The sequence below is a fragment of the Genypterus blacodes genome, unplaced genomic scaffold (genome assembly GCF_046128005.1).
Source record: "Genypterus blacodes isolate CSIRO-AG114 ecotype Tasmania unplaced genomic scaffold, CSIRO-AGI_Gbla_v1 ptg000067l_1, whole genome shotgun sequence".
Taxonomy (NCBI): Eukaryota; Metazoa; Chordata; class Actinopteri; order Ophidiiformes; family Ophidiidae; genus Genypterus; species Genypterus blacodes.
The window spans coordinates 12,312,069-12,335,836 of record NW_027466879.1 but is presented as its reverse complement, the minus strand read 5'-3'; the positions used below and the strand labels follow the sequence as shown (position 1 = coordinate 12,335,836).

The following is a 23,768-nucleotide window of genomic DNA, read 5'->3' as shown; positions in this document are numbered from 1 at the left end:
GTACAAGTTGTTCTGTCCTGACAGGTGCAAAACAAAGTCTGTGTTTGTGTATTGACAGCTCGGAAGTCAATACACATACACAGACACAGACACAGCTCGTCGTATAAGCTCATGAAAGCTGAGTGAACTGCTACCTGTGCAATAAATACATCCAAAGCAGTGTTACAGAAGGTCGAGCTCAGATCTAAAACATTCTTAATCAAAGTCATCTACCCTAAACCCTTTAATGTTGATGAAGGTACAATAAAATGTAGAGAGGAGCTTCTTTGTGATGCGGTTTGCTCTGAAACTCCAATCAACTTTTTTATGTATAATTGGAAAATGAGTGTTGTTTCTCTCTTCTTCATGTAAAACTAACAGCTGGATGAAACAAGTTCATGCAGATGCTCTGATTTATTTTGTCGAAGGTCATTCTGGGAAATGAGAGAAACCACTGATTGAAGCAAGGGTAGATGAAATAGCTGGAATGAACCTGGTGCAGCAAAACATTTCATTATAACATTTCATCTGAGTAGCAGCAGAATAACATGACACCATAACACACAGCAGTGCTAGTTTGTGGTTGAGATTCTTTCTTGTCAAGCAAAATATAAACCTTTTTCACAGCAGAGTCTAAGGACGTTGGGTGCAGCCCTCACTGCTGTTAGATCTGTTTGATATCTTTTATTATAAACCCAACAGAGCAGAGCAGAGCCGTCGGTGTGCAGGAATAAGGTGTGTGAAGCTTTTTGACATCACGTCTTTGTAACCTTCTGCTGCCAAATCGAAGTTGAGTCAGTGACTGAAATGACAAACGCGGACTTAACTTCTATTCAATTCAGTGGAGCCGCACGGAGGCCAGCAGTGTAAAGCTGTGTGTGTGTGTGTGTGTGTGTGTGTGTGTGTGTGTGTGTGTGTGTGTGAGAGACTGCTGTATGAATAACACATATACTGGCAGAAAGCTTAAATGCTGAAGAAGACCAGAGAATATTAATAAAACACACAGGATGTGTACTACTATAAGGTTCAAGTACCTCTAACTAAATCAAAACCTAAGAAAGGTTAGTGATACATGAGCACACACCTGAGCACATGCTTTGCACATGGGACGTGTTAATTAAAAGAGAATATTTGTTTTTCAATTTTAATCAGTTTCTTCAACATAACAAAGTTCCCATATTTTGTAGATTGTTATGCGTTTCCAGTGTCATAGGGTTATAATACCACTAGTGGGCACTTTGAGTACTGCTTGTGGTACACATTGTGAGAGCCACTGTTCCAGTTAAAGTTAAACTGTCAGTAAAACTTCATAAGATTGTGAGTGAGAGACGAGAACATTTTTATTGACTTTGTTTTTTCTCTCACTCAAATCATATTTCATCTACAGAGACATGACATCACACTCAATATAATCATCATATAGATGTAATGAGGATTTCAGCAAACGACGTTAAAATGTTGCTGTAGCTTTAATTGGTATCATCTCCTTGTCAGTTTGCACTGAAACACTGCAAACCAACACAACTTTAAACATACAAAGACAAAAGTACTGACAAATAGACAGTTTATTAGTAGACACTCATCAGCCGGAGAAAGAACCACCTGAAGAATGTCTTCCTGAAATACACCATTTGATTGGCAGTGTAAAATAAGGCAAAGGGCTTAAGATCATATTTTACACACTTTTGCACCAACAATAAACAGTTATACATTCACTTGTTACTGTAATTATGTTTTTGATAAATCTGTTCATACACCCACATACCAAGAAAACTTCATTAGCTGGAGGGGGGTGGGGCAGGGCGGGGCAGGGACTTGACAGAGCATTGAACAAGAGTAACACTCATAATGATGCTATAGCTTCTCTGGCCAGGGCTTGGCCTTACCTACATATAGAATCCAACCACAGCCTGAATAATAAGTATAGATTTTGGAATTGCAAAAGCCAACACACTATACTGACATGAATTCAAACAAGTGCCATCACTGTGGAAGGATAATACCATTGAAATTGTTAAACATCTTCATTTGGGGGAAAAATAGATTATAGTGCATATAGATTTAAATAATGTATATCTGCCTATGATCATAGGCAAATACACGTCTTTATAAAATATTTTCTTATACAGAACACGTCCAGTGAGCTGCACACGGGTGATACTGGAGCTGAATGCTGACTGCTGTGTTAAATGAGACCAGGCATGGGTCCTTCCGAGAGTCACACTAGAGAAAAGAAAACATTATCCTTGCATCATTCCAGCATTTTAAAAGGTTTCTCTTATCATTTATAAATTGTTCAAATTTGTCATCTTGATATGATTTAGTTTTTTTTGTTTTGTTTCTTGAGGTAATTTTTGAAATATGTAACCAGCTGAAGTCATTTGCATATGTTGAAATGAATGAAATACACTGTAGTGGACTAAAAACCTAAACTAAACACCATTTCCAATTGAAATTTGGTAAAAGACAATTACGTTAAATGTAAAAGGATAAAGTTTGGATTGTATTTAATTCCCATCAGATTTTACAGTTATCTCGCTAACCTACATTAAGTTGCATTTCTGAAAAATCTTCATGAATTATTTGAACGTGCCAGTAGTGCTGCACACACAGTAGAGTGTGTCTGCAAAGTTTTCTAGCAAAAACACACACACAAAAACACACACACACGCCCCGGTATTTGTGCCTTCCTCAATGCATTGTTGTCACAGGGTGCTGATGGTGTTGCCATGGGTACAAATGTGGTTAGCGAGCGTGGGTAACTATAGGCAAAATGCAGCTCATCTGTACAGGGTCTATTTTCCTACAGAGAGACCAAACAGATCTAGGAAATACGTAATTAAAGAGCTCATTTCCAAAATGATGTATATCCATTTTTGTAAAATAAGTCTTTGACTTAATAATCATTCAGAGGTTTCACCTAATGATTGGCCAAATTTCATTATCGTCTACAGTTTAAAATGGATCCCATATTTGAGCAGTAATTAATTTCTGGAGGGTCACACTCAGCGGATATTGTGTTTTTTTTTTTAGAAAGAAGCTCTTCAGTTACACATCACTCTACACTGGTATTACTGAAAGAACAATAAATGACATTAAAAATTTGAATAAGCATACCTCCACCAAGAAGCACTGAATATATCTATTTTAGAAATACTTAGAAAAATATAGTCATCTGAATGCCCATCATACAATTTACACTTTAGTATCAGAAAAAAGCCTTTGATGGATATGATGAACATATATGCAGTGGGTCCAGTGTCACTGACTGACTGAGATTTATGAGATACAGTAGCTGTTAAGAGTGTTTAGTGTGACAGATACACACACACTTTTCGTCTACTCCAAATTGTGTCCTGATTATGGATTCTAGATCATCATTAATCTAAACATCTATTTTTCCATTTTTGTCAATCATTTAGAAGTGAAATATGATTCATCACATCATCCAGCTGCAACTCTCACATGTTAAGACTAAAACACAAACATTACTGACATTTTCAGAGGTACAAAAATGCTACGTATGTGCAATACAGTGGCCAGGTGGGCAACACCTCACGCATTATGAAGATTTATAGTGTTTCACTATGTTATGGTTTATGCTGAGAGAAACAATTTACAATAAATATCTGTATTCAGTGTGCATTTATATATAGAGGTATAGTGATGCCAAATCTAAGTCAAATAGCATATGCAAACACTTCAAATGAAAACACTGACCAGAACGCTGAACTGTGTGTGGTGTGATCATCAGCTACCAAACTAAGACTGAATGCAATGTCTCTCATTCATAAATGTTATGATCATTAATGGCGTTTTGGAAACAAACCCTTTCTTTTGGGGGTTTGCTGTGATCTGCTCTGTAAAATGTAAAACAAAAAGTAAAATGCATTTGCAATTCCCATTTGACCCATGGGCTTAATTTAAAGCTTGACTGATAATAATTTTAATTCAGAGGCATACAATTTAGAATCTTAATCATCTTCCCCACCATGAGATCAAACTAGTGGTGAAAACTAACCAGCACCTTTGGTCAAAGTGTAGTATTTCATGAATAAAACCTTTTCATGTAATAATTGTCTACAAATATAACAGAGATACCCTTGGGGCCGTCTGTTTGCTTTATGATCAGCGACTCTTGCTAAGCCTACACAACATTTACCAACAATATCCTATAGTGAAATCACATCTCTGCTTAGATTGGTGTGAGCGTGTGCGTGAGTTATCATATGTTGGTTAGATGCATGTAGATAGAGTGGAATGTGACTGTAAAAGTGTCTTTAACAGGATCCGTCAATATAAATCTTTAAAAGGCTTAGAGTAATTAAACATTAGGTAGTCCATGTAGTAAAAGTCATAGATCCGCTGTCTCTCCCTTATGCTGACCTCTGAAAAGTATTTCTCTGTGATCTGCAGAGACGTCCTCTCAGCTGTAGGGTCCCTATCTTTAAAAGTGGGCAGCGTGAGGTTGGATGGCGCCCCAACCATCCGCAGGAGGAAGTTGGACTCCTGCTCCATGTTTTCAAACATGCCAATGATGTCGTAGTCCAACTGACAGGGGTTACACAGCTGGTTCGCGGGCTCCCAGTGGATATCCATGCCGACGGGCCGGTGGACGTCCAGCAGGTACTGGACAAACTCTGAGAAGGTGACCCCGTTGCCTGTGCTCAGAGCCGCCATGGAGGCGTTGGCTCTGTACTTGCGGATAATGGGTTTCCCAAACAGATTGTGGTAGTACTCGTTGGGATTGGAGAACTTGTCTCTGTAGGCTGATACCATCCTCTCCAAAGGTTCTCTGACAAACATGACTTTGGTGTAGGTTTCCAGACGGCTCATGATGCCGTTTAGGTCAAAGCTGTTCAGGGTTAAGAGGTGGTTGCCACTGTGGACCATGTTGTGTTTAATGGTCTGTGCATCAGAGGCCTTGCCTGACAGCACCATCAGTGTCCTCTTCCAGTTTGAACAGCCCGCCTTGGGAACCTGGCAGTACAACAGCTTGTGCTTGTCCTCCACATAAATGTGTCTCACATGATCACGTGTGATGGTCCTGGAGATGCTGCCCTTGTACTTGGCGCACATCTCCTTCATTAGTTTCCTACGTGCTTCCAGGATCTTGGAGAGCTTTCTCCAGGTTTTAGATGAAAGAGGGCCAGAGGCGGAGGTGGTACAGCCTGAGGATGAAGCAGAAGAATTGGAGGAGGGGATCAAAGTGTTGTTGGAGTGATGGATCAGCTGACTTGTTTTCAACAGTTTCCGATATCTTTTGGTGACTCGCAGGGAGCCCATGTCATGCTCACGAGACCCAGGGGTGGCTGTCTGTCTGCTCCTCTCAAAGTCTGGGAACTGCATTGGAGGAATGGGGCTTGATAAGATCTCTTCTGCTGCTTGGTGATCCTGATTAGGGTCACATTTACCTCCTTCCCTGTCCTGAGTGCAAAGAATCTGTGGGACAAAATCAGCACAGGTTAGGAGGTGAGGATAAACAATTACAAACAAGCAGATTAAATATAGAGGTAGAAATGAAGGGCATACATCACCATAGGTTTGCAGGTGATAATGTGACTATTTATGAAATTTAATTGAGCCTTTTATTCTCTGACACTGACTCATGGCGTCATTACTTTTTAAGCATAATTGGCTATTTACTCACATTTACCCAAAACGTTTCCTTCGATACTGCAAAACGCCACTTGATGGTGCTGTTTCACCACAACTCGGTCAAAAGGTGTATCCGTCACACACACACACACACACACACACACACACACACACACACACACACACACACACACACACACACACACACACACACACACACACACACACACACACACACACACACACACACACACACACACACTGCCCAGCACCCTGGATGACCTATCAGTAAACTTTGCTGTAATGTCTTATAAACACTAAATGGGAAATCTAAATTACAATCATCTTCTGCACTGCCATCAGACGACGCCCAAGGCTATCATGCATTCTGACATTTTATTTCAATTAAATGCTGTAATGGCATCATAAAGCAAATGGACTGGATGCATAATTTAAATTTTACAACGGACAAGGTGATGGGACCAGCATGAATCTCGCCTCATCTCCCACCTGACTTAAAACGGCCATATTCTTTGATCCGTAGAGACATCTGGAATTCACAAAAAAGGACAGAGTTGCTGCTCGCCGTCCGTTTTATGTGCAAGGGAAGCGTAGGGCTGCAACCAACACAGCGTTCAGGCTTTGCATTAATGCACTCCTCTCATTGGCACTGATGAGCACAGCTGAGATGAGAGCGAGCCGGGGGTCAGCTGAGAGTAGAGAGTCAGCTGGAGCGTGTCTGACATAACAACCGAGTGTGTGGATTGTGCTGGAATCACAGTGGTGCTCTTTCATCAATGCTCTGAACCCTTGAACCGACAGCTCAAATCCTCCAACTTGCTCTTTTCAGACCTCACCGTGATTTGTGGCACATTTACACTTAGTATTGTTTGGTACAACAATACCTGAACTACAGTATGCACAAATACATCCTGTCCCAAATGTGCAATTTAATAGAAACAAAGAGAAGGATGATAATCACTAGAAGAAACCTAGAGACTTCAGATTGTAATGATATGCAGCAGAGGTTCCTGGCTAGAAGGACGTACATGCGTTTAGTAGGATGCCTTAATCACTGTGTTAATTAGGTGTCTGTGCGCTCCTAATTTGTTAATCTAACTCACTTCGATTGATCAAAACAACCTCTAAAACAAAAATGCACCCAAAACAAAGCAAATGCATAAAAGTGCAGGTACAATCTAGGATGTAATCGACACGTACAGTGCACCTGGTTTGACTGTGGCTGTTGACTCTGTAGCTCTGGCTGCCTAAATGTACGACGTGAGCGCGGCCTCCTGCACCGATGCTATCAGACACGCTGAGAGGGACAGCACCAACAATCACTTTGCTAGAGATAACAGGTGGGAGCATCCACATATCTGTGTTTTGGGGAAAAAATGGAGTAAACATGTACCTCTCCGGACTTCTGTGGAGTGCCTCCCAGCTTCACGCCTGGAGAGAGAGAGAGAGAGAGAAAAGAAAAGACCAGAAAATCATCAGTTCAGTCTTTCTGTGCCGACAGTTAGGAGCTCTGATGCATTAGAAGCTCCAGTAGTTTAATGCTTCCTATCACTTAGCACGTTTACGTTTGATCCCTGGCAGCCGCCGCTGCTCCACTTGTCCACAAAGGGAAGGCAGGTGGATCTATCTGTGTAATGAGCTGCCACAAGCATGAAAAGTTGGTAAATGAGTTGTGCACCCCGTAGTAAACTGAGACGGGGAAGGAAAGATGAAAAGAAAGAAAGGGAGAGGAGATGCAATTTGCTTTTGGAGAGAAAGAAACCTTTTGAAATCATTTCCTTCCCTTCCGGTTTGCAGAGGAGGAACAATGAGAAGGGGCGACAGTGAGACAATGACGGCAGGCTTGAGAGTGATGGAGACACAGATTGGTTTTGTGGCAGCCTTTGGGGACAGCGTGTATGCATATTGGCAGATGTGAGGCAGCAGGACACATGATGTGTTTAGTGGTCTGTCTCCAGCTGGACATCTCCTTTCCTTAGACCTCCAAATCCGGCTGATGTGTAATCAGGCTGACAGCTCGGAGTGGGTCTGCGCGGTCACTGATGGGGCAGTGCCGACACCTCTGCCTGAGTGGCCTGTCACTTCCAATTTGAGGATTGAAGTGATAGGAACCTGCACAGGGGGAGCGGAGGCAAGGGAGCTGGAGATGCAGGCCACAACCTTCTCTAAGAGATGAGATCTGCAGAGCCCAATCTCACATTTAAACACGCCTCAGTGGGGCCGGAGTAAAATTTGCTGCCGAGATACAATGTTGTTTTAGATTAGTATGCGCTACAGAGGTCTGTGTTGGTGCCCGAGCTGATTCTTTACTTGTCTTCATTCATCTAAACGAGACACTGGAGGCGGAGGAGGTGGAGGAGGCGGTGTGTGACATTTTCTAATCTTGTTTAGATGCCGCCTCGCTATTTGATCTCTTAACCCTAATGAGAGATCGTGTAGGATGTGCATCTTTGATATCAGTTTATCGTGGCGAACACCACAACACATTAATATTTATCACAACTCAACAGATGCCATTGCCAGGGAAACGCCATCCAAGAAGAACAATAGCGACGGACTTTTCGTTGGCGCAGCACAGCGAGGCCCCTTGTACCACCTCGTCAACATATCCGCTGGGTTATTGATCCTGAAAACCCCATCAAGGTGGTAATTGAAATCTCCAAAGGTCTAATTGGTTCCTTTTAAGAGGAGCTTTTGTCTGGCTGTTGTCGCGACTTTGTCACAGCTGTTGGTGTCACTGGCGTGGAGTCACGTCTTCACCAACACAGTGATGGCTCGGTGTTGAATGCGATCTGTCACGCTGCTGAACCACTGAGAAGAGAGACGCCTGCAGGTGTTTGGTTTGTATCCATTTGATCTTTATTTCTGTTCTTCTGGGAAGGTTTGGGGTTAAAATGGTAACCTGGTATGAAATAGCTATTGTAAAGCCTGAGGAGGTCATGTAGTTCCAGAATATTTGTCCACCCAGCTGAACTGTACAGCACTTAAGACAAATCTATCTTTTTGGAACAGTTGGGAAAACCTTACTTGAAGTGATAAATCCAGTATTTCAAATCAATTTGAAATTCTGGCCCATTTCCTCCAGTAGTCGGGATTACATTTCATGGGAGAACCAATTCTTCAGTGATAGGCCATAACTTCAACAAGCAATATAACAATGCAAACTGAGTGTAATTTCAAGGGATTTGTAAACATCGTTTATCTCTGTAGTATCTGTTTGGTTTAGGCTAATAGCTGTTGTTTGATTGCAATTTCACACTCAGTCAGTTCTACTCAGTATAACTATGCTATTGATTTTTACTGCTGTGTGGTGAAACAGTGATAAATTGTTAAGACTGAGGTTTCGTCCTGTGAGATGCAGAACATTGAGCCTTGTAATTTGACAAATAGCTGTAATAGGGAGGGTGGAAGCATAGCTGTATGCTGTATACTCGGTTTTATTGGGTAACATTCACAAAATCATTGCATGAGGGACTAATAAATTGAAGCAGGATAAATGTACCTGTGGAGTAAATAAAAAAAGTGATCATTAAAAACTGTGGTCATTCTGCTTTGGTGCTGTCGTTGAAAAGCTCAAAGTTGTTCAAATACGCTCATACGAATAGAAAATGCAGTCATTTGAATAATTTTAGTGATTCAAAACCGGCAGATGCAACCTGAGTGTTGTCCACTCAGATAACCTTGAGAACCTTCCTCTCCTTCAGGGTAAAAGATCCTGATTCTGCCTCATGTCATGGATCCACGTAAGCACGGGCCTCATCTTTTGCACATCCATTATCATCCCTCCCTCTCAAAGACCGTCGGACGGCTCTCGAACAGAGACACACACCAAAACATCCTTTTCTCCGCCACTGCCATCAAGGAGGCACAAAGGACAAAAACAATGTGAAATAATGAGCTTGTTAAGTGAGGGATCGTGCCCTCTGTGTTCTGGGAGAACTTATTAAATGCCGATTTCCAGCCAGAGACAGTCCAGGAGGGTGCTGGAGGCAAGATGAGACGTTTCTCCCCCAGCAGAATATTCAGCAGTTGTGTGTTGCTATTAACCATTCATTAGTCATTCAGCACACTGAGCCGCTGTGACCCTAACCAGCTGCACCTTCCCCCCTGCTTTTTACCCCCACAACCCACCCACACATGCACCTCCACTTGACTCTTGTGGGGGGGAATAAAATGCTCTGCCATGATAGCACTGTTTATCAGAGGAAAAACACTTGAGAACAGCGGTATTAGTCTCTAAGCTCTGTTCCATTGATGTCTTAACTTGTTGTGATAAGAGATAAAATGATGTTCCGGCACCGAGCAGTTGGTGCTGAAATCCTCCTGGTCTCAGCCGTAGAGTTCAGCTGATAGGGAGGAAGACAACCTGAGCGATCGACGGATTGGCAGTGAATACATGCTGGCAGAGGCTCCAAAGACAAAACGCTAAGCGGATACATTTCATGCGTGTATTCGATTTGAAAGTGTAGCTTGTGAAAGAAGGCTTGGATGCTGTAAATCCAGATCTTCAGTTGCATAACAAAGCACAGTTTCAGTGAGTGGAACTATCTGTGGACACTGTACGGGATTGTGTTTAATTACTGAATTAAAAAGGGCTAACAGAAGTCGAATTTGATTTCTGCACTTAAATGGAACTCTTTGTAAATGCATATGAATGTCACTTAAAGCTGCAGTAATCAATTTTGTCCACTAGATGGCTGAACAACTCTGAAGCGAGCCAGGTTCACGCAATCGCCTGACATTTTTTTGCCTTTTAAAGTTGCAATTGCATACATGTTTTAAATTCTGTTTAAAAAGTGTGCATTCAGCAGTTGCTTAGCAATATGCCAAGCAACACAATGAATTCATAATACCGTTGAAGGTATTCACGCTCCTTTTAGCTGCTTTGGTCTCCACCAACTCCTGAGAAAACACAGGTATGTGAGATCGATGATGTATCCTTCACTGGACTGATTATGTAAACATAATACATGATATTCCCTGTTGCCGCGGCTAAATGACAACGTGTCTACTGACAGCCAGGAAACAATAGAGCCTTTTAACAAGATATCTGCCAGGGAGCAAACTGACGGCTTTAGCCTTGAACGCTGAGAGCTGGGACATGATTTCCAACTCTTAAACCAAGTGGGGAGAAAACGTCTCTATTTATATTCTGAGGAGATGAGAGAGACGCAGCTCCTCCTGGGCTGTGGATGGCAAATTGTTGAGGATTGTTGTAAGGATAAGAGACTTTTAACCGTCTGCCAGTCTTACACACCCACATGAGGATGGCACTAAACCTCAATCACATTGTGTAGACAACATTAAAGATGAAGAAATAATAGTAAAACTAATCCTTGGGTATAATCGTTTTCATTAAATTCCACATTATTCCTTTACGCAGGATAAGTGAGTATATAAAATTGGTAAAAAACTGTAGATGGATTGATGCAAATTCAGTACGAGTGTAAGACATTAAAATCTCCACCACGCCATCATCTCCAGTAATTATCTGCTTCCTAAGATAGAACCAAATGGCCACAATGTTTTTGATGCGGTTCTTAATGAACATCAGCAGTCAACCACTTCAAAGATGCAAACCCGTATAGCTGAAAACATAAATCACAAAGCTATTCCATTAGTGCTTTAGTCTGCATTGTGACATATCCTATACTCATCTGACATTTATACCTCTGTGTGTCGGTCTTGATTACAGTGTATTAGTCAGCGTTGCAGAATAACGTCCCGTCTAATCACAAGTTCAGGAGGGTCAGGAGGTTGTTGTGTCTTTCCCTGCAGAGGCTGTTGCAGTTGCAGTCTCCCTGCTCACCAATAGAGGTCAATAAAGGCTATAAATGACCTAATCCTTGTTAATGTGTCTGGATGGCTCATCGCTCACGAGGCAATGCCCAGTGGAGATACACAACTACACGGCTGCATATTACCATTTTACGAGAGCCTAATATGATAAATAAAACATGAACATGGAAGGAGAGAAGGTAAAAATGCTGACAGTATCGCTACATGTTTATTACATTTGCTGTGGATTAGCGCTTCATTTCCATTTTGAACAGTTTGCAGTTGATGACGTTACCCTGAAATGCAATCCATTTAGCAGCATCTCAGATGGTGCATACGAGGACAGAGTCACCAAGAGATTCATAAATTACATGACACCCACAGTGCTGTTCACCTCTGACCCCACATGAAGGTCAAGGCTCATAAATTGTCAGGGTTGTGCTCTTTCATTAGCTGAAATTCATATAGAAAGCGCTGACTTCAGTCCGTGTGCAGTATTCAATCAGTGTACGGACCACGCGTTATAAATAACACATGGTTTGGCTCAGATTTGTCCCTGGCACGTTACAGAGTGAGCATAGAAACATTACATCAGAATTCGGTGGGTTAAAAACTGAGCTTTGGTAAGAGCTATTTAGATGTGAGCCAATGGAGCTGAATTAACACCTCTGCTCTATTATCAGAGCTCTTCCTGTTTCTGCACACAGGCAATGCAGGCTGATCAGATCAACATCGCCACCGTCGTTATGGCATCACTCCTATTATTAGTTTTTAGTAAAGGGTGATGGGTAAATCATAAAGAGTTGGTTACTTACTGAGGCAACGTCGATATATTGCACGGTGCTTTAGGAATAAAAGCTTTCATAAGCAGCCACAGAATTGCGAAACTGCCTTTTAACGATGCAGAAGGAGAAAGTGTCTCTGGGACCATGTAACAGGCAGCTATAATAATCAGCCTCATACTTTCGTTTTCTCCAATTTGGGATATCTTGGGTCTCTTTTTCTTTCACATCTCAGAATCCGTTTCTCACGCTGTTAGGTTCTGGCACTGAAAACAGCAGGAGGGGAAATAATGAACTACGAAGAGAGGAGGCGGCACAAACGGGGTACAGAATGTGGCACTGATTACCGTTAATATGATATATATATAATCATATGTATTCTCAGAGTCAAACATACTCGGCGCACTTTCAAGGTTAGGAGCTGAAACACTCCCTGTGAGCAGATTTCCATGGAAACAGAGAGTCAGAGCTGTATGTGGGGGAGTGGTAGGTTGTTTTAATGCCTCGTAGAAGAAAGACCTGGCACCCTGCACGAGAAGGGATGTGTCAACAAATGCTACCTGTCAGCTGGGGCCCCCGGGTTAAGTGAATTATCTCAGCTGAGACGAGGCACAGGAGGCTTTAATTGGCTCACATCTTATTTAGATGCTGCAGAGCTCTTGACCTAGGCATAGAAACACACACACACACCTCAGCAAAATCTCTCTGTCAGCCACTCCCTGGACAATGACAACGGGAGGCTGATGGAATACGCAAACTTTTGAGAGATGACGGGTTAGAAGCCAGGAATGTTTACAAAGGGATCATGCGACTGAATATGCAGGCGGCTCTGTCGTCGTGAAAGTTGCGCCGGCGCGGCTGGAGGAAGAAGAGGATTTGTGTGAACTGAAGGTGATGTATAAGAGAAGTGATACGCTCTCATGTATCTGCAGCCTGAGCACAGAGTCAACTATTCAAAGCAAAGGCAGAAAACAGACACACTGCCAGGAGTGACACAGTACTGACAGACTGTCAGACGGGTAAGGGAAAGTAGTCTGTGAAAGAATGCAGCAAATAACAAATGTTGAATTTTGATATCAAAAGAATGAGATTGTTTTTTATCTCTGCCAAGGAGGTTATGTTTTCACCAATTTCGGTTTGTCCATCTGTCTGTCAGTAGAATTACTCCAAAAGTTATGAACCAATTTTCAAGGAACTTGTTGGACAGTTTGGACTTGGAAACATTCATTAAATTGTGGTGATGGTTAGCCTGATGGCAACGCTTTCATTTTTGGCCAGTGACATTTGAGTTGGGTCGATCCATATAGGCCACACCCAATGAGGCCAATTTTGAGGCTATTTTCCGCCATTTCAATTTTGATTTCTTGTCTCACAATTGTATTTTTTTGAACGTCTGGACCAAGCTGGATACAAATGTAAAAAAAAGTTTTTTTTTTTTATATCTGCTTTTGCTATAATTGCGATATTTGAGTGGGCGTGGCTACTTCCTCAAAAGTGCTGTGTCTCATCAAAGAATGAGTCAAATGGAGACAACCTGCCGGACACTTATCCCAAAAATTGAGACAACTCACAAAATACCTAGTGTGGATATTGAGGTGGTTTAGGAGAGATTAAGTCGTTGCTTTGGGATTTTGCTCCAGATTATTTCTGCTAGATTAAAGAGAAAGCCAAACCCTTTTATCACGACCTGTTGGTGCATCGGCGAGGCACTGAGGCACTGTGATCGGCCGCTGCTATGTCTTTGTTAAACTGCTGCGCTCCCCTGTTCACCTCCATTTGCAGTGAGATTGGGAAGTGGAATTGGCCTTGTCACTGTTTACCCCTGCCTCTCATTTGAGTTAGCTTCACGTTCTCCTTCACCCGCCTCTTGTTTTCCTGTCAGCCAACTACTGATTACAGCAGGACCTGATGAGTCCAGACGTGTGAGTAAAGCGCGGCAACCGTGGTGGAATGCCAAGTCGAAGAGCAAAGGAGGAGGAGGGGGTGGGGGGGCTGGGACCGCCTCCACACATCGATAGGTCAGCCGCTCCAACACACACCTGCTGAGAACAGTTGAGGTCAGTCATCCAGGTGGACGTCCAGAGAGTTCCGAGTCTAGAGTTCGACAAAGTGATCGCCTGCAATCTCACACTCTGAACTCCTGTTTAATACACAACAGTAAAAGCCCGAACCGTGAGCGCCACTGCTTCTGTCTCTTAGACAGCAGAAGGCAGAATTTGTGACTACGTATAAATACAGAATCACATTCGCAAAAAACTTGTTTACAGTTCAGTGCTTCTGCATTTAACACAACACGTTTGTTAGTTTATGCAGATTCACAACGATTACTTTCACCAGCTACAGATGTTTTCACAATACCCCTGATTTACAGGAGCTTTGTTTCTACTGGATTTCTTCTAGTATGACAGCCTATAATTATTGTTATTTTCCAGTGCATATCTAACAAGTTGCATAATCTTTACAGATCTGAGAATACAACATTTCCTTGTATGCTGACTCATACAGTGAAAATAAGTTGACACCCAGCAGCTTTGTCGTTTTCTTCTTCTGAGTTTCCTCTCTTTGTGCCGGTGTGCTTGTTCACACATACAAAGAAGACTCGTTAACATTTTACACCCCATCAACCGGCGATCTTCGAGGTAAATCACAAAGATCCTTAATAACCCCCAACTCCTCCGCAATAACACACGCAGCCCTGCAAATAAAAAATGACATATAATCTTTCCCGGTACAACTGATCTAGTTCACATCTTGTTGTGTAGTGGAGACAGATTAATGAGGCAGTGAAACCGTAGCCTGAGAGTGCATCGCTCCTCCACACTGAAGTGTGAAAGGACGCCGGCTCCAATTGATTAGCTGTCATAAACAAACGGCAATTGTGAGTTGCATGGAGGAGAAGATAACTGGACCGGCACCTGGAGTTACTCCTACTCTTCCTCCTCTTCAGCCTCATTTTCTCCTCTGCTTGTGGACCGTCCGTCTCATGCCTGGTAGATCACCTGTGGGCTCTATCCGCCCCACAAACAAGTCTGGGCCTTCACAGCTACCTGATTCGCCTGCAGCAATTTCCTGTTGTATTCCTCCTCGCCTCTGGTGTGTTTGACTGTTTTTTCCCCCACACACACACATTTTCCCACACATTACCTCTTTCTATTCCCCTGCAGATGCTGGTACTTTACTCCACCTTCCCTGCCAAGAGCCTGATCTCCATTCTGTCCTTTCTTCTCTGCTCCCTTTCAACTCACCGCCACCTCTGCCCTCCAGTGTCAAAACCTTTAATTTCATCTTGCTCCGCCCTGCGCCTCCATTTATTCTCCAGCGACAGTGAATATAACCACAAAAAATGCACAATACAATGAGGGATATATTCGTGGAACATATGCGTGACTACGACGAGAGATTTCTCCCGGTGTCTCTGCACTGCGCTGATAATAGAGACGATAATAGCAAAACTTTGCTTCTGAGAGTCTTTGTACAGAAGCCCCTTGTCGCTCGCTGCTCTATGTGGCTGTGATTTGACAGGCAGCAAAAGTGTGTGAGAATGTCTGAACAGAGCAGTACTTACTCAGCCCCTCTAGAGCTGTGCTAATGAGAGAGAGGATGCATGTGCAACAGGGCGTGAGCATGTGTGTGTTCGTGCGTGCGTGCATGCGTGCGTGTGTGTGTGTGTGTGTGAGAATGCTACACAGGGTTGTCGCTCTGACTGACACTCCCTTATGCCTGAAATAACTCTCATACACGTCAGTTGCCTGTTGTCCCCGGGTCCCTGGAGCTGAGGTGTCATTTAAGAAACACTGCTTGTTTCTGCAGGAGCTTACACGCCGCTGACTGCCAGCCCACCGCTCCACTGAAAACAAAACAAGTCAACCACCACCTGAGAGAAGCGACGACGACGAGGGAGACGTTGACCTTGAATATCACCAAAAAACACCTGAAGTCAATTTGCAATATATAAAAGAAATCTGCAATCTCAAGCCTTTTTTTGTGTGTTTTCTTTACCTCTTTCAAGCATATTGAGCTGAGTCTTGTTTTTCAGTACTGCCAAAATTACCCTCTTCTGCTTTGAGTCATTAAGAAACTCCTAGATGTTACAACCTTGCACAAAAATAGTACAATAGGAGATATTTCAGGAGGGAGGAATGTTCCTCATTACTGCCTAGGTCCAGATTTGCAGTTCCAGAAACCAAACAGAAAACATTTCCCCCCATCTCTAAAAATATATGCCCTTGTTTCCCATAACTTAGACCAGTTGACAACCAAATGTTCCCCAAATAAAACAACAAGAGAGCATGAATTCAGTTTGCAGCTTTTCAATTGTTTTCTTTTGTGCATTGTGAGTGAAGCGCCTGATCAGGTATTCACAAACTCAACCGCTTGCTTGCAAGTTTCACAGCAAACAATCCGCAGCAAAACAGCTTCTATCCCCACGGTTCCCTCGTGGCCTCAACCTGAGTCTGTCTGATTACGTGGCTACAGCGTTTAAAAGCCTCATCCAGCCCGGAGCCCTCCCTCTCTCTGCTATCTCTGGCTTCTTTCTCCTCCCTGTCAGGGGGAAATGCCAGAGAGGTGCAGGGAGAGCCGTGCTCCGCTCCCAGTGCTGGTAATTTGACAGCGAGCAGAGTAGATGTAGAATAATTGGAATAGCGATTTACGTGTCAATGTGACACTGACGGAGAGAGCTAAACATTTAGCTCATCCGACTAGAATAGGGAATAAAAGGCGAACTGGAGATCCTTTGAATAGGTTTCACAAGATGTTGAAGTGAAGCAGTAATGGGTTAATCAGAGAAAGTAGACATCTGGCCTCGTCGGGAGCTGTTTGCATCGGAGACCATTGGGGGAACAGACTGTTGGAACATTACAGATTACGAGTTTGGCATAATGGAGTTCTAGTGAGCAACACTCCAATGCTGGCCAGAGTTATAGTTAACTGGACCAAAATCAGTGAGGCAAAGGCATCGAAACAGCAAGCGTGATTTCAGTTGCCATTTTTTGAAATCCTGTTTTTGTCAAACAGCGATGAACCAAAACAGCAGTAGGACAACATGACCTGTCGGTTGCACAGATCTTTGAATTGGCTCGTGACAGAGAACAGTTAGATATATAGGTTGTGAATAACAGGAGTGCATTTTCTCAGGATTGTACTCCAGCTACACAGCAAGTTCAGGAGAAAGAAACACACTTGTCATGCCAAATATCACAGAAAGTGCAGCAGCTTGTATTTTGTACTTCCTGGACAAAAGCGACTGTCTGGAGAGTTGCTGCTGAAACGTATTCATTTGTCACAACTTGTGTTTGCATGTCTGAGGATGATGGCCAAAGTGTTTTACAGTGGAGGCTGAATGCTTGACTAATGATTAAGACACAGACAGCACAATAGAGGCACAATAGTTGCAACCTGTCGTTCTGTCCGGGCTCAGTCAGGAAATGCAACTTTTTCATCCCTCCACTTCTGCTCTAGTGCTTGCTGCCGCCGCCGCCGCCGCCGCCGCCGCCGCTGCTGCTGCCAGCCTCAGACTAGAGGGACAGCACAGTGTAAATGAGGAGGATTACCAAGGGAAACTGGCAGGAATAGTGAGGTATCAAAGGAAATCCAGTCAACGTGGGACATTCAGACAGCGCTCCCATTCTTTTATTCATCGCCTGTGTGCCCAGAGTGACTCAGCTCACTCTTGTGCTTTCAAACACTGTCATTATCCATTAATGTGTTTCTGCTTCGCCTGGGACCGCCCACCGCTACGTGTGTGTGTGTGTGTGTGTGTGTGTGTGTGTGTGTGTGTGTGTGTGTGTGTGTGTGTGTGTGTGTGTGTGTGTGTGTGTGTGTAGTCGTAGCAGAAGTACAACTCAAGTGTATATTGTGCACGTTTGTGTATTGTCATGACTGTGTTTGTGTGCAGACTTGAGTGTATGATTGACCTCCTGCAGATTGGCCGTTGTGTGCCGGCTCCCTGGCATGGTTGTATCTTGTGGTAATTGCTGTGTACCTGACAAACCTGACAGTAATCACGCCTCCTTTAAGCCCTTTCACACTGACAGACAAGACAGGTCAGTGGCTCAACGTTGCTGTTTGGGAATTTATTCAGGTGATTGCAACTTCACATTGATTTGATTTGCATCCACACACTTTCAGGTAATTGAATGGTTCCTTTTCTTACACGTCAACGCTTTAAAGATAAGATGGCTCATAAGGAGGCGCTGATTGACAGGGGAATAATTTAATTATACGTCTGTAAAGTATTAGATAAAAGTCAACAAAAATATGGAAATCTACCGTGCAACCTTGACTCATATTACTGCCCAGCCTGTATCTCTCTGGTCTGTCTCAACCACACAGTCTAATCTGAGTTTGTACGTCAATTTCAAGCACTTTCTGGTACCATAAACTTGCTGCTCAGAAAGTTTTCAGAAAGTCTTGTCACTTGTTGGTGACGTTATCAACTCAGCAGCACCTCGGCTGGAAATTCTGGGGAACACCACCTTCCCCGTCTGCTTCTATCACTTGAATGTCCAATTTGAAATCTCTGAGGCCAGTTTAATGAAATTCTTCCAATTCTATGCTGTTTTCTTAATAGGAACTGAATGGAATTCAATTTCACCATTCAGTGAGCTGAAAATAACGATTCATCTGGAATTTTACCCCTGACAACTGAAATTTTGTTAAACTTGAAGATTCCCACCACGAATAGTTATGTAAGACTATACACACATAGAAAAGCGTGTGTGTGTGTCAGTGTGTCTGTGTGCGTGCCTGTGCATGTGTAAAATAAGGGTAAGGAGGCTGAGCTTTAGGCATCTCTCCTCTTTTCTCTCTGCTCAGTTGTGTTCCCAAAGGAGGACAGTCAACGGGCCAGAACCTCCAGTCTGGGAGAAATCCAAACAAGATGGACAGAGGGAAGAAAGGCAGTGCGGGTGTGTGTGTCAAAACTGTGTGAGTGTGTGTGTAATACATGTTGTTAGAGAGGTGAAATCAGATGAAAGAAGTGAAGAAAGGAAAGGTGGAGGAGGACGGAGACCGGAAGAGAAGGAGACAGAATACTTTCAACTGTGTGTGTCCGCCAAAAGGGAAAAGCCTCTTTTTAACATTTTTTAACACAATGTCACACACACACACACGCACACACACACACACACACACACACAGACACACACAAACGCTAGCACTTGAAGTTATCTGTTCCCATGAGGCCCACTTCCGTATCCTCCATCAGTGTATTGCTGACACCTTAGCACAAGTCCCAAACGTTAAAGAGCAAAAACGATGACCTGATAGTCAAGGACATTGTCAGGTAACCATAGCGCCCTGTTTTTAATCCATTCGAGGACCCTTAGTGCACGTAGTCCCGCTCTCTTTACTCAGGACAGCTGGTAAACACATGCAGCCTGGACGAGAATACAAAATCATCCGCTGAAATTAAATGAAAACACCATGATGTAATGAAGAACTGATGTTGCGACGGGCTTGAAACTTAGTGTCTGTGAGGTTTTAGAATGCTGGCATTTTTTTGTTTGATGCTGCTGACCTAAAAATGTGAGTCTATTTTGTCATCAGTAAAATGCCCATGCTCAAAGCTGAACCCCCCCCCCCCCCCTCCCATGGCAGTGTGCCCGTATATCTGTCTTTCTGTCTCGTTCGGCAGTGTGTTGTGCTTTGAGGCGCTGCTGCTGCAGAGCTCGGCCAGTTTAAACCCTCAGCGGGCCGATAGATTGACAGCTCTGATGTTGCATGAAAACCAGGTTGGACTCATGAGGGGCGCTGGCTGAGCGGGAGCCTGGCCGACGGTGGAGATCTGTGTTATGGAACCAGGCACACTTTGAACTTGATGCGGTCGACAATAGACTTCAAACGAAACATGGCAGTTTTGCTGTTGGTGCAACTTCAACAGCCATTAGAAACCCTTGTGGGCTGTATGACAACATGATAACAAGGCAGTGGTGTTGAAAGAAGAAAGAGGGAGGCAGCGAATGACACAAAGCGAGAGAAGAGGCGAGGAGGACAAAGCAAAAGAAGCACAAGAAAAAACATGAGGAGCGGAGTGCAGGAGAAGAGTATGTGACCTCAATCTGACAACAAACTCAAGCAGGAAGAGACGACTCGCTCTCCTCAGCCGCTCACAGCCTAATTATTCATGAACGTGGGTCAGCCGCTCATATCTGGGAGTACCTGTTAACACGGTTATCAGGTTCTTCTGCTCAGCTGCTCTTTGCCTGTAAATGATTTGAGCTCAGAGTGGTGTGATTTTGGAAGTCTGTGTGGTTCACTGCCCATATGGATGGTTAGAGAAGAGTTTACTCATCACACTCTAGTGTTTCACTCAATCTTTCTCTGATTTGGTTACCGGTCATGAAGAGCTTGTTTCCGTGTGTGTCAGCATTCAAATGGTACAAACGTGCTTGAACCAGACCAGAACCTACCATTCGATCCGACACACATATTTTAAGTCTGACCCATAACTGTAGTTCCACAAATTTGTCTCTGAAGGTCGCGACCCGGCCACAGACCTGTGAACCGGAATCCAACTGCGACTGTGTCACAATGTAAACAACATCAATGTACACCTGAAATCAATCATAATTTCTTTCATACTTTAGGCTAAATATTGGATTTCACTTCCACTTTAATGACATCATTCATCATCATCTCAAATCTCACTCAAATCCTGTACATTTTAGTCTTAGTACTGCATTTACAGTGAGTTCAATCTCAGCTCACTTTCTCTTTCACAGATATGAGCACCAACACCAAAAAACAATCTACTCAACTGACTCACCAAGGCTGTCGTGAAGAGAAGAACTGAGTGGACAGTTGACAGACAATCCAACGGCCATGAAAACACTGATTTAATAACAATAAATCACTCAATGTTGGCACACATGAGTCACATCTACAAAGCCCCAAATCCATCCTCACTGGCTGAATATCTGCAGTAGCTCCTGCAACACAATGAAACTCTGGGGGAGGGGGGAGGTGACCTTAAACTTTACTGCTCATCCAGGACACCACATCCCTGAAAGTCAAATCAAACAGGAAGGAGATTTAATACTTTAATGCACTTAATATACTGAACTAAGCAAACTGGGGATGTTGTATCCCAGTGTGCTTGTCCAACAGTTTGAGTTTCGTGTCTGTGGATCTGAGGAAGCGTCTTGTCTCACTTCCAAGCTATTAATCTGCCCCGCACGTCTAATAGCGAGCCGTTCATCGTTCCCCTCTCGCCAACAACAGAGCAGACGTGACATCAACTTCCAGGGAGATGAGCTGTCAGTCAGGTGATTGACAGACTTGCTGAGAACTCGCTGCAGCTGGAGACCTTGCGGAGCTGCCTATAGCTCAATGACGAGAGAGAGTAGCCGGCCGGCCCTAATGATGGCGGCCAAAAAGCCGAATTGATCAGGCCTCGGTCGTGTCAGAGCAGCATTATTAATGACAGACACTTGAAGCCTTATTACAGCCGCGGCTCGTCCATGCGCTCATGGCCGACGGAGCGATAGGGGCATCGCCAGGTAATGAATAAATGACATGCTTCTATCAAAATAATATTATGATATATTGATACCAAGGTTAGGAATGAGGAGGAGCGATAGTGTTATCTATCTAATTACAGTTTCCATACAGAGAGCAATAATGCCAAAGCTACAGTAATTGCTGGTAGGCAGCGGCGATGAACAGATTACGATCAGATATGATAATGTTAGTCCCTGTGGTATTTATACATCCAAATGATCTAAAATAGCTTGTAGTATGACATGGCTACAGTATACTTGTAGGCTTAATACCTGCTATTAATCTCCATTGACTTCCACAGGCAAATGGTGGAGTAATTCTATCAGCTGGTTAAGGACAAAAACCTGCTTATTCTCCCTGGCAGGTGCACTTACGCTTCAATTAATTGAGCTGCAACACAGCTTTGTCTTTATTTTAAACATTTATTCACCCGATCAATGTGTTTTTGTTCACATAAACAGCACTGCAACAAACTCGCCCGCTTTTCTCTTGCCAGTTGGATCTCAGGTCATAAGTCGTCTCTAACCTCAAGTGTAACACAGGAACAAGGGCAGCGTGCCAGCTCGCATTTAGCCAGAATATTAAAAAACCAAACCGCTCCAGCGTTTGGAGAGGAGACAAGAAGTTGTGAGCGTTATTTGTGAAAGGCTGCACCCTTCATCCCCCACAGTGCAGTGCAGTAATTGTGCCTCCTGCCAGCCTGGAACAAGTGCCTCCTATTGAGTGTTTCCATCATTCTGAAGGTTATGGCACTTTGATGTAACACTCACCATTTCATTTGAATATCTAATGCCGTATCCTCGCTTTAAGGTGGCGCTCTGCTGATATGTGGCCCATATTTAATTTTGGAGTGAAAACATTTACCGGTGACGCATTTAACGCTGTAATAACTTAACAGAATGTGAACCACAGCCAAGTGCACTCTACAGAAAGCATTAAAAAGTTACATATTGTCACGGCTCACTGCATTTCCATAGCCTAGGAAATATACCAAGTTATATTTATGGACTGTGACCACACCTTTGATCATTTGACAGCATAGCAGTAACACCCAGCTTCACTGCGTCTGATAATCTCAAGCAATAAAATCTGAATAACACAAAAATTGCCGCTGTTTGCGGCTTAATGGATCAAACAACATAGAGGGCTGGAGTTGCTCATTACTATTAGTATGCAGCAGAGAACATTACTATTCAATATGAACACACACAGGCACAACCCCCCCCCCCCCCCCCCCCCCCCCCCCCACACACACACACAGATGCGTGGATGGAGGAGATGGAGTGAGTGCTGCGAAGAGAGAAATGAATCGATACATTTACACAAGTAAATATCAATTTTATCCCAGTGAATGTATAAATATTTCCCTGTTGTTCAAACCCTCATAGAAACCTTATCTTAACCCTAATCTGTCTTTAAAATCAGATGCGATCACATGCGTGGTAACAATTTCACTATTATTTGACCAAAATAGTGAGTACCAGAGTTGAAAGCGCATTATACACACACACACACACACCCACACACACCCGCACACCTACAGCAGAGGGTGGTATGGTGTCACCTGAGCGAGCCAGATTACCTCCCTTTGGTACCAATGTGAGCCTGTCTGCACTGCTGAGTGATGTGAAACATTTGGCCTCGCTAAACAATCTGGAGACAAAACATAAGCTAATTACTGGTGTGTCCCATTAGCTCACCCCCAGTGTGTGTTGAGTGTGGGTCCATAGGGTGTCCTCCTGTCATACAGAGGCCTAATAACTCCACAGCCAGCCAAGATTAAAGGCGACTGTACATCTGCTAATTAACCTTAATTGCAAATGAAACCTGGGAGGCATCATTCATTACAGCAGCATATACACCAGAGCTCCATTCAGATGTTTCAGATTGTGACAAACTGCACGGCGGGGAGACGCTTTCCTTATTTGTCAGCTTTTTATGTTTTAGTTCCAATTTCCTCTGCTCCTAAAGTTTAACATGAGAGATGTTTGATTGTCTCTTGAGAAATAGATTGTCTCCGGTATCCAGGGAGAAGTTTTTTTAATGTGAAATAAAGAGAACTTACTCTGCTGCTGCTGCTGCTGCTGCTTATGTGGGATTTCAAAGTTA

At 43.4% G+C, this 23,768-nt stretch overlaps 1 protein-coding gene across 1 annotated transcript in view; it reads right to left on the bottom strand.

Annotated features, from left to right (window-relative positions):
* Window positions 1-4,272: 4,272 nt before the first annotated feature.
* The window catches only part of chst8 (carbohydrate (N-acetylgalactosamine 4-0) sulfotransferase 8), a 96,414-nt gene continuing 76,918 nt past the window's right edge, over window positions 4,273-23,768 (bottom strand). Inside the window, exons 3-4 of the mRNA XM_076156025.1 lie at window positions 6,992-7,029; window positions 4,273-5,421 (exon numbers count right to left, since the gene is read on the bottom strand). Coding sequence (XP_076012140.1) covers window positions 4,273-5,421; window positions 6,992-7,029 — 1,187 coding nt within the window. The remainder of the gene's footprint in view (window positions 5,422-6,991; window positions 7,030-23,768) is intronic.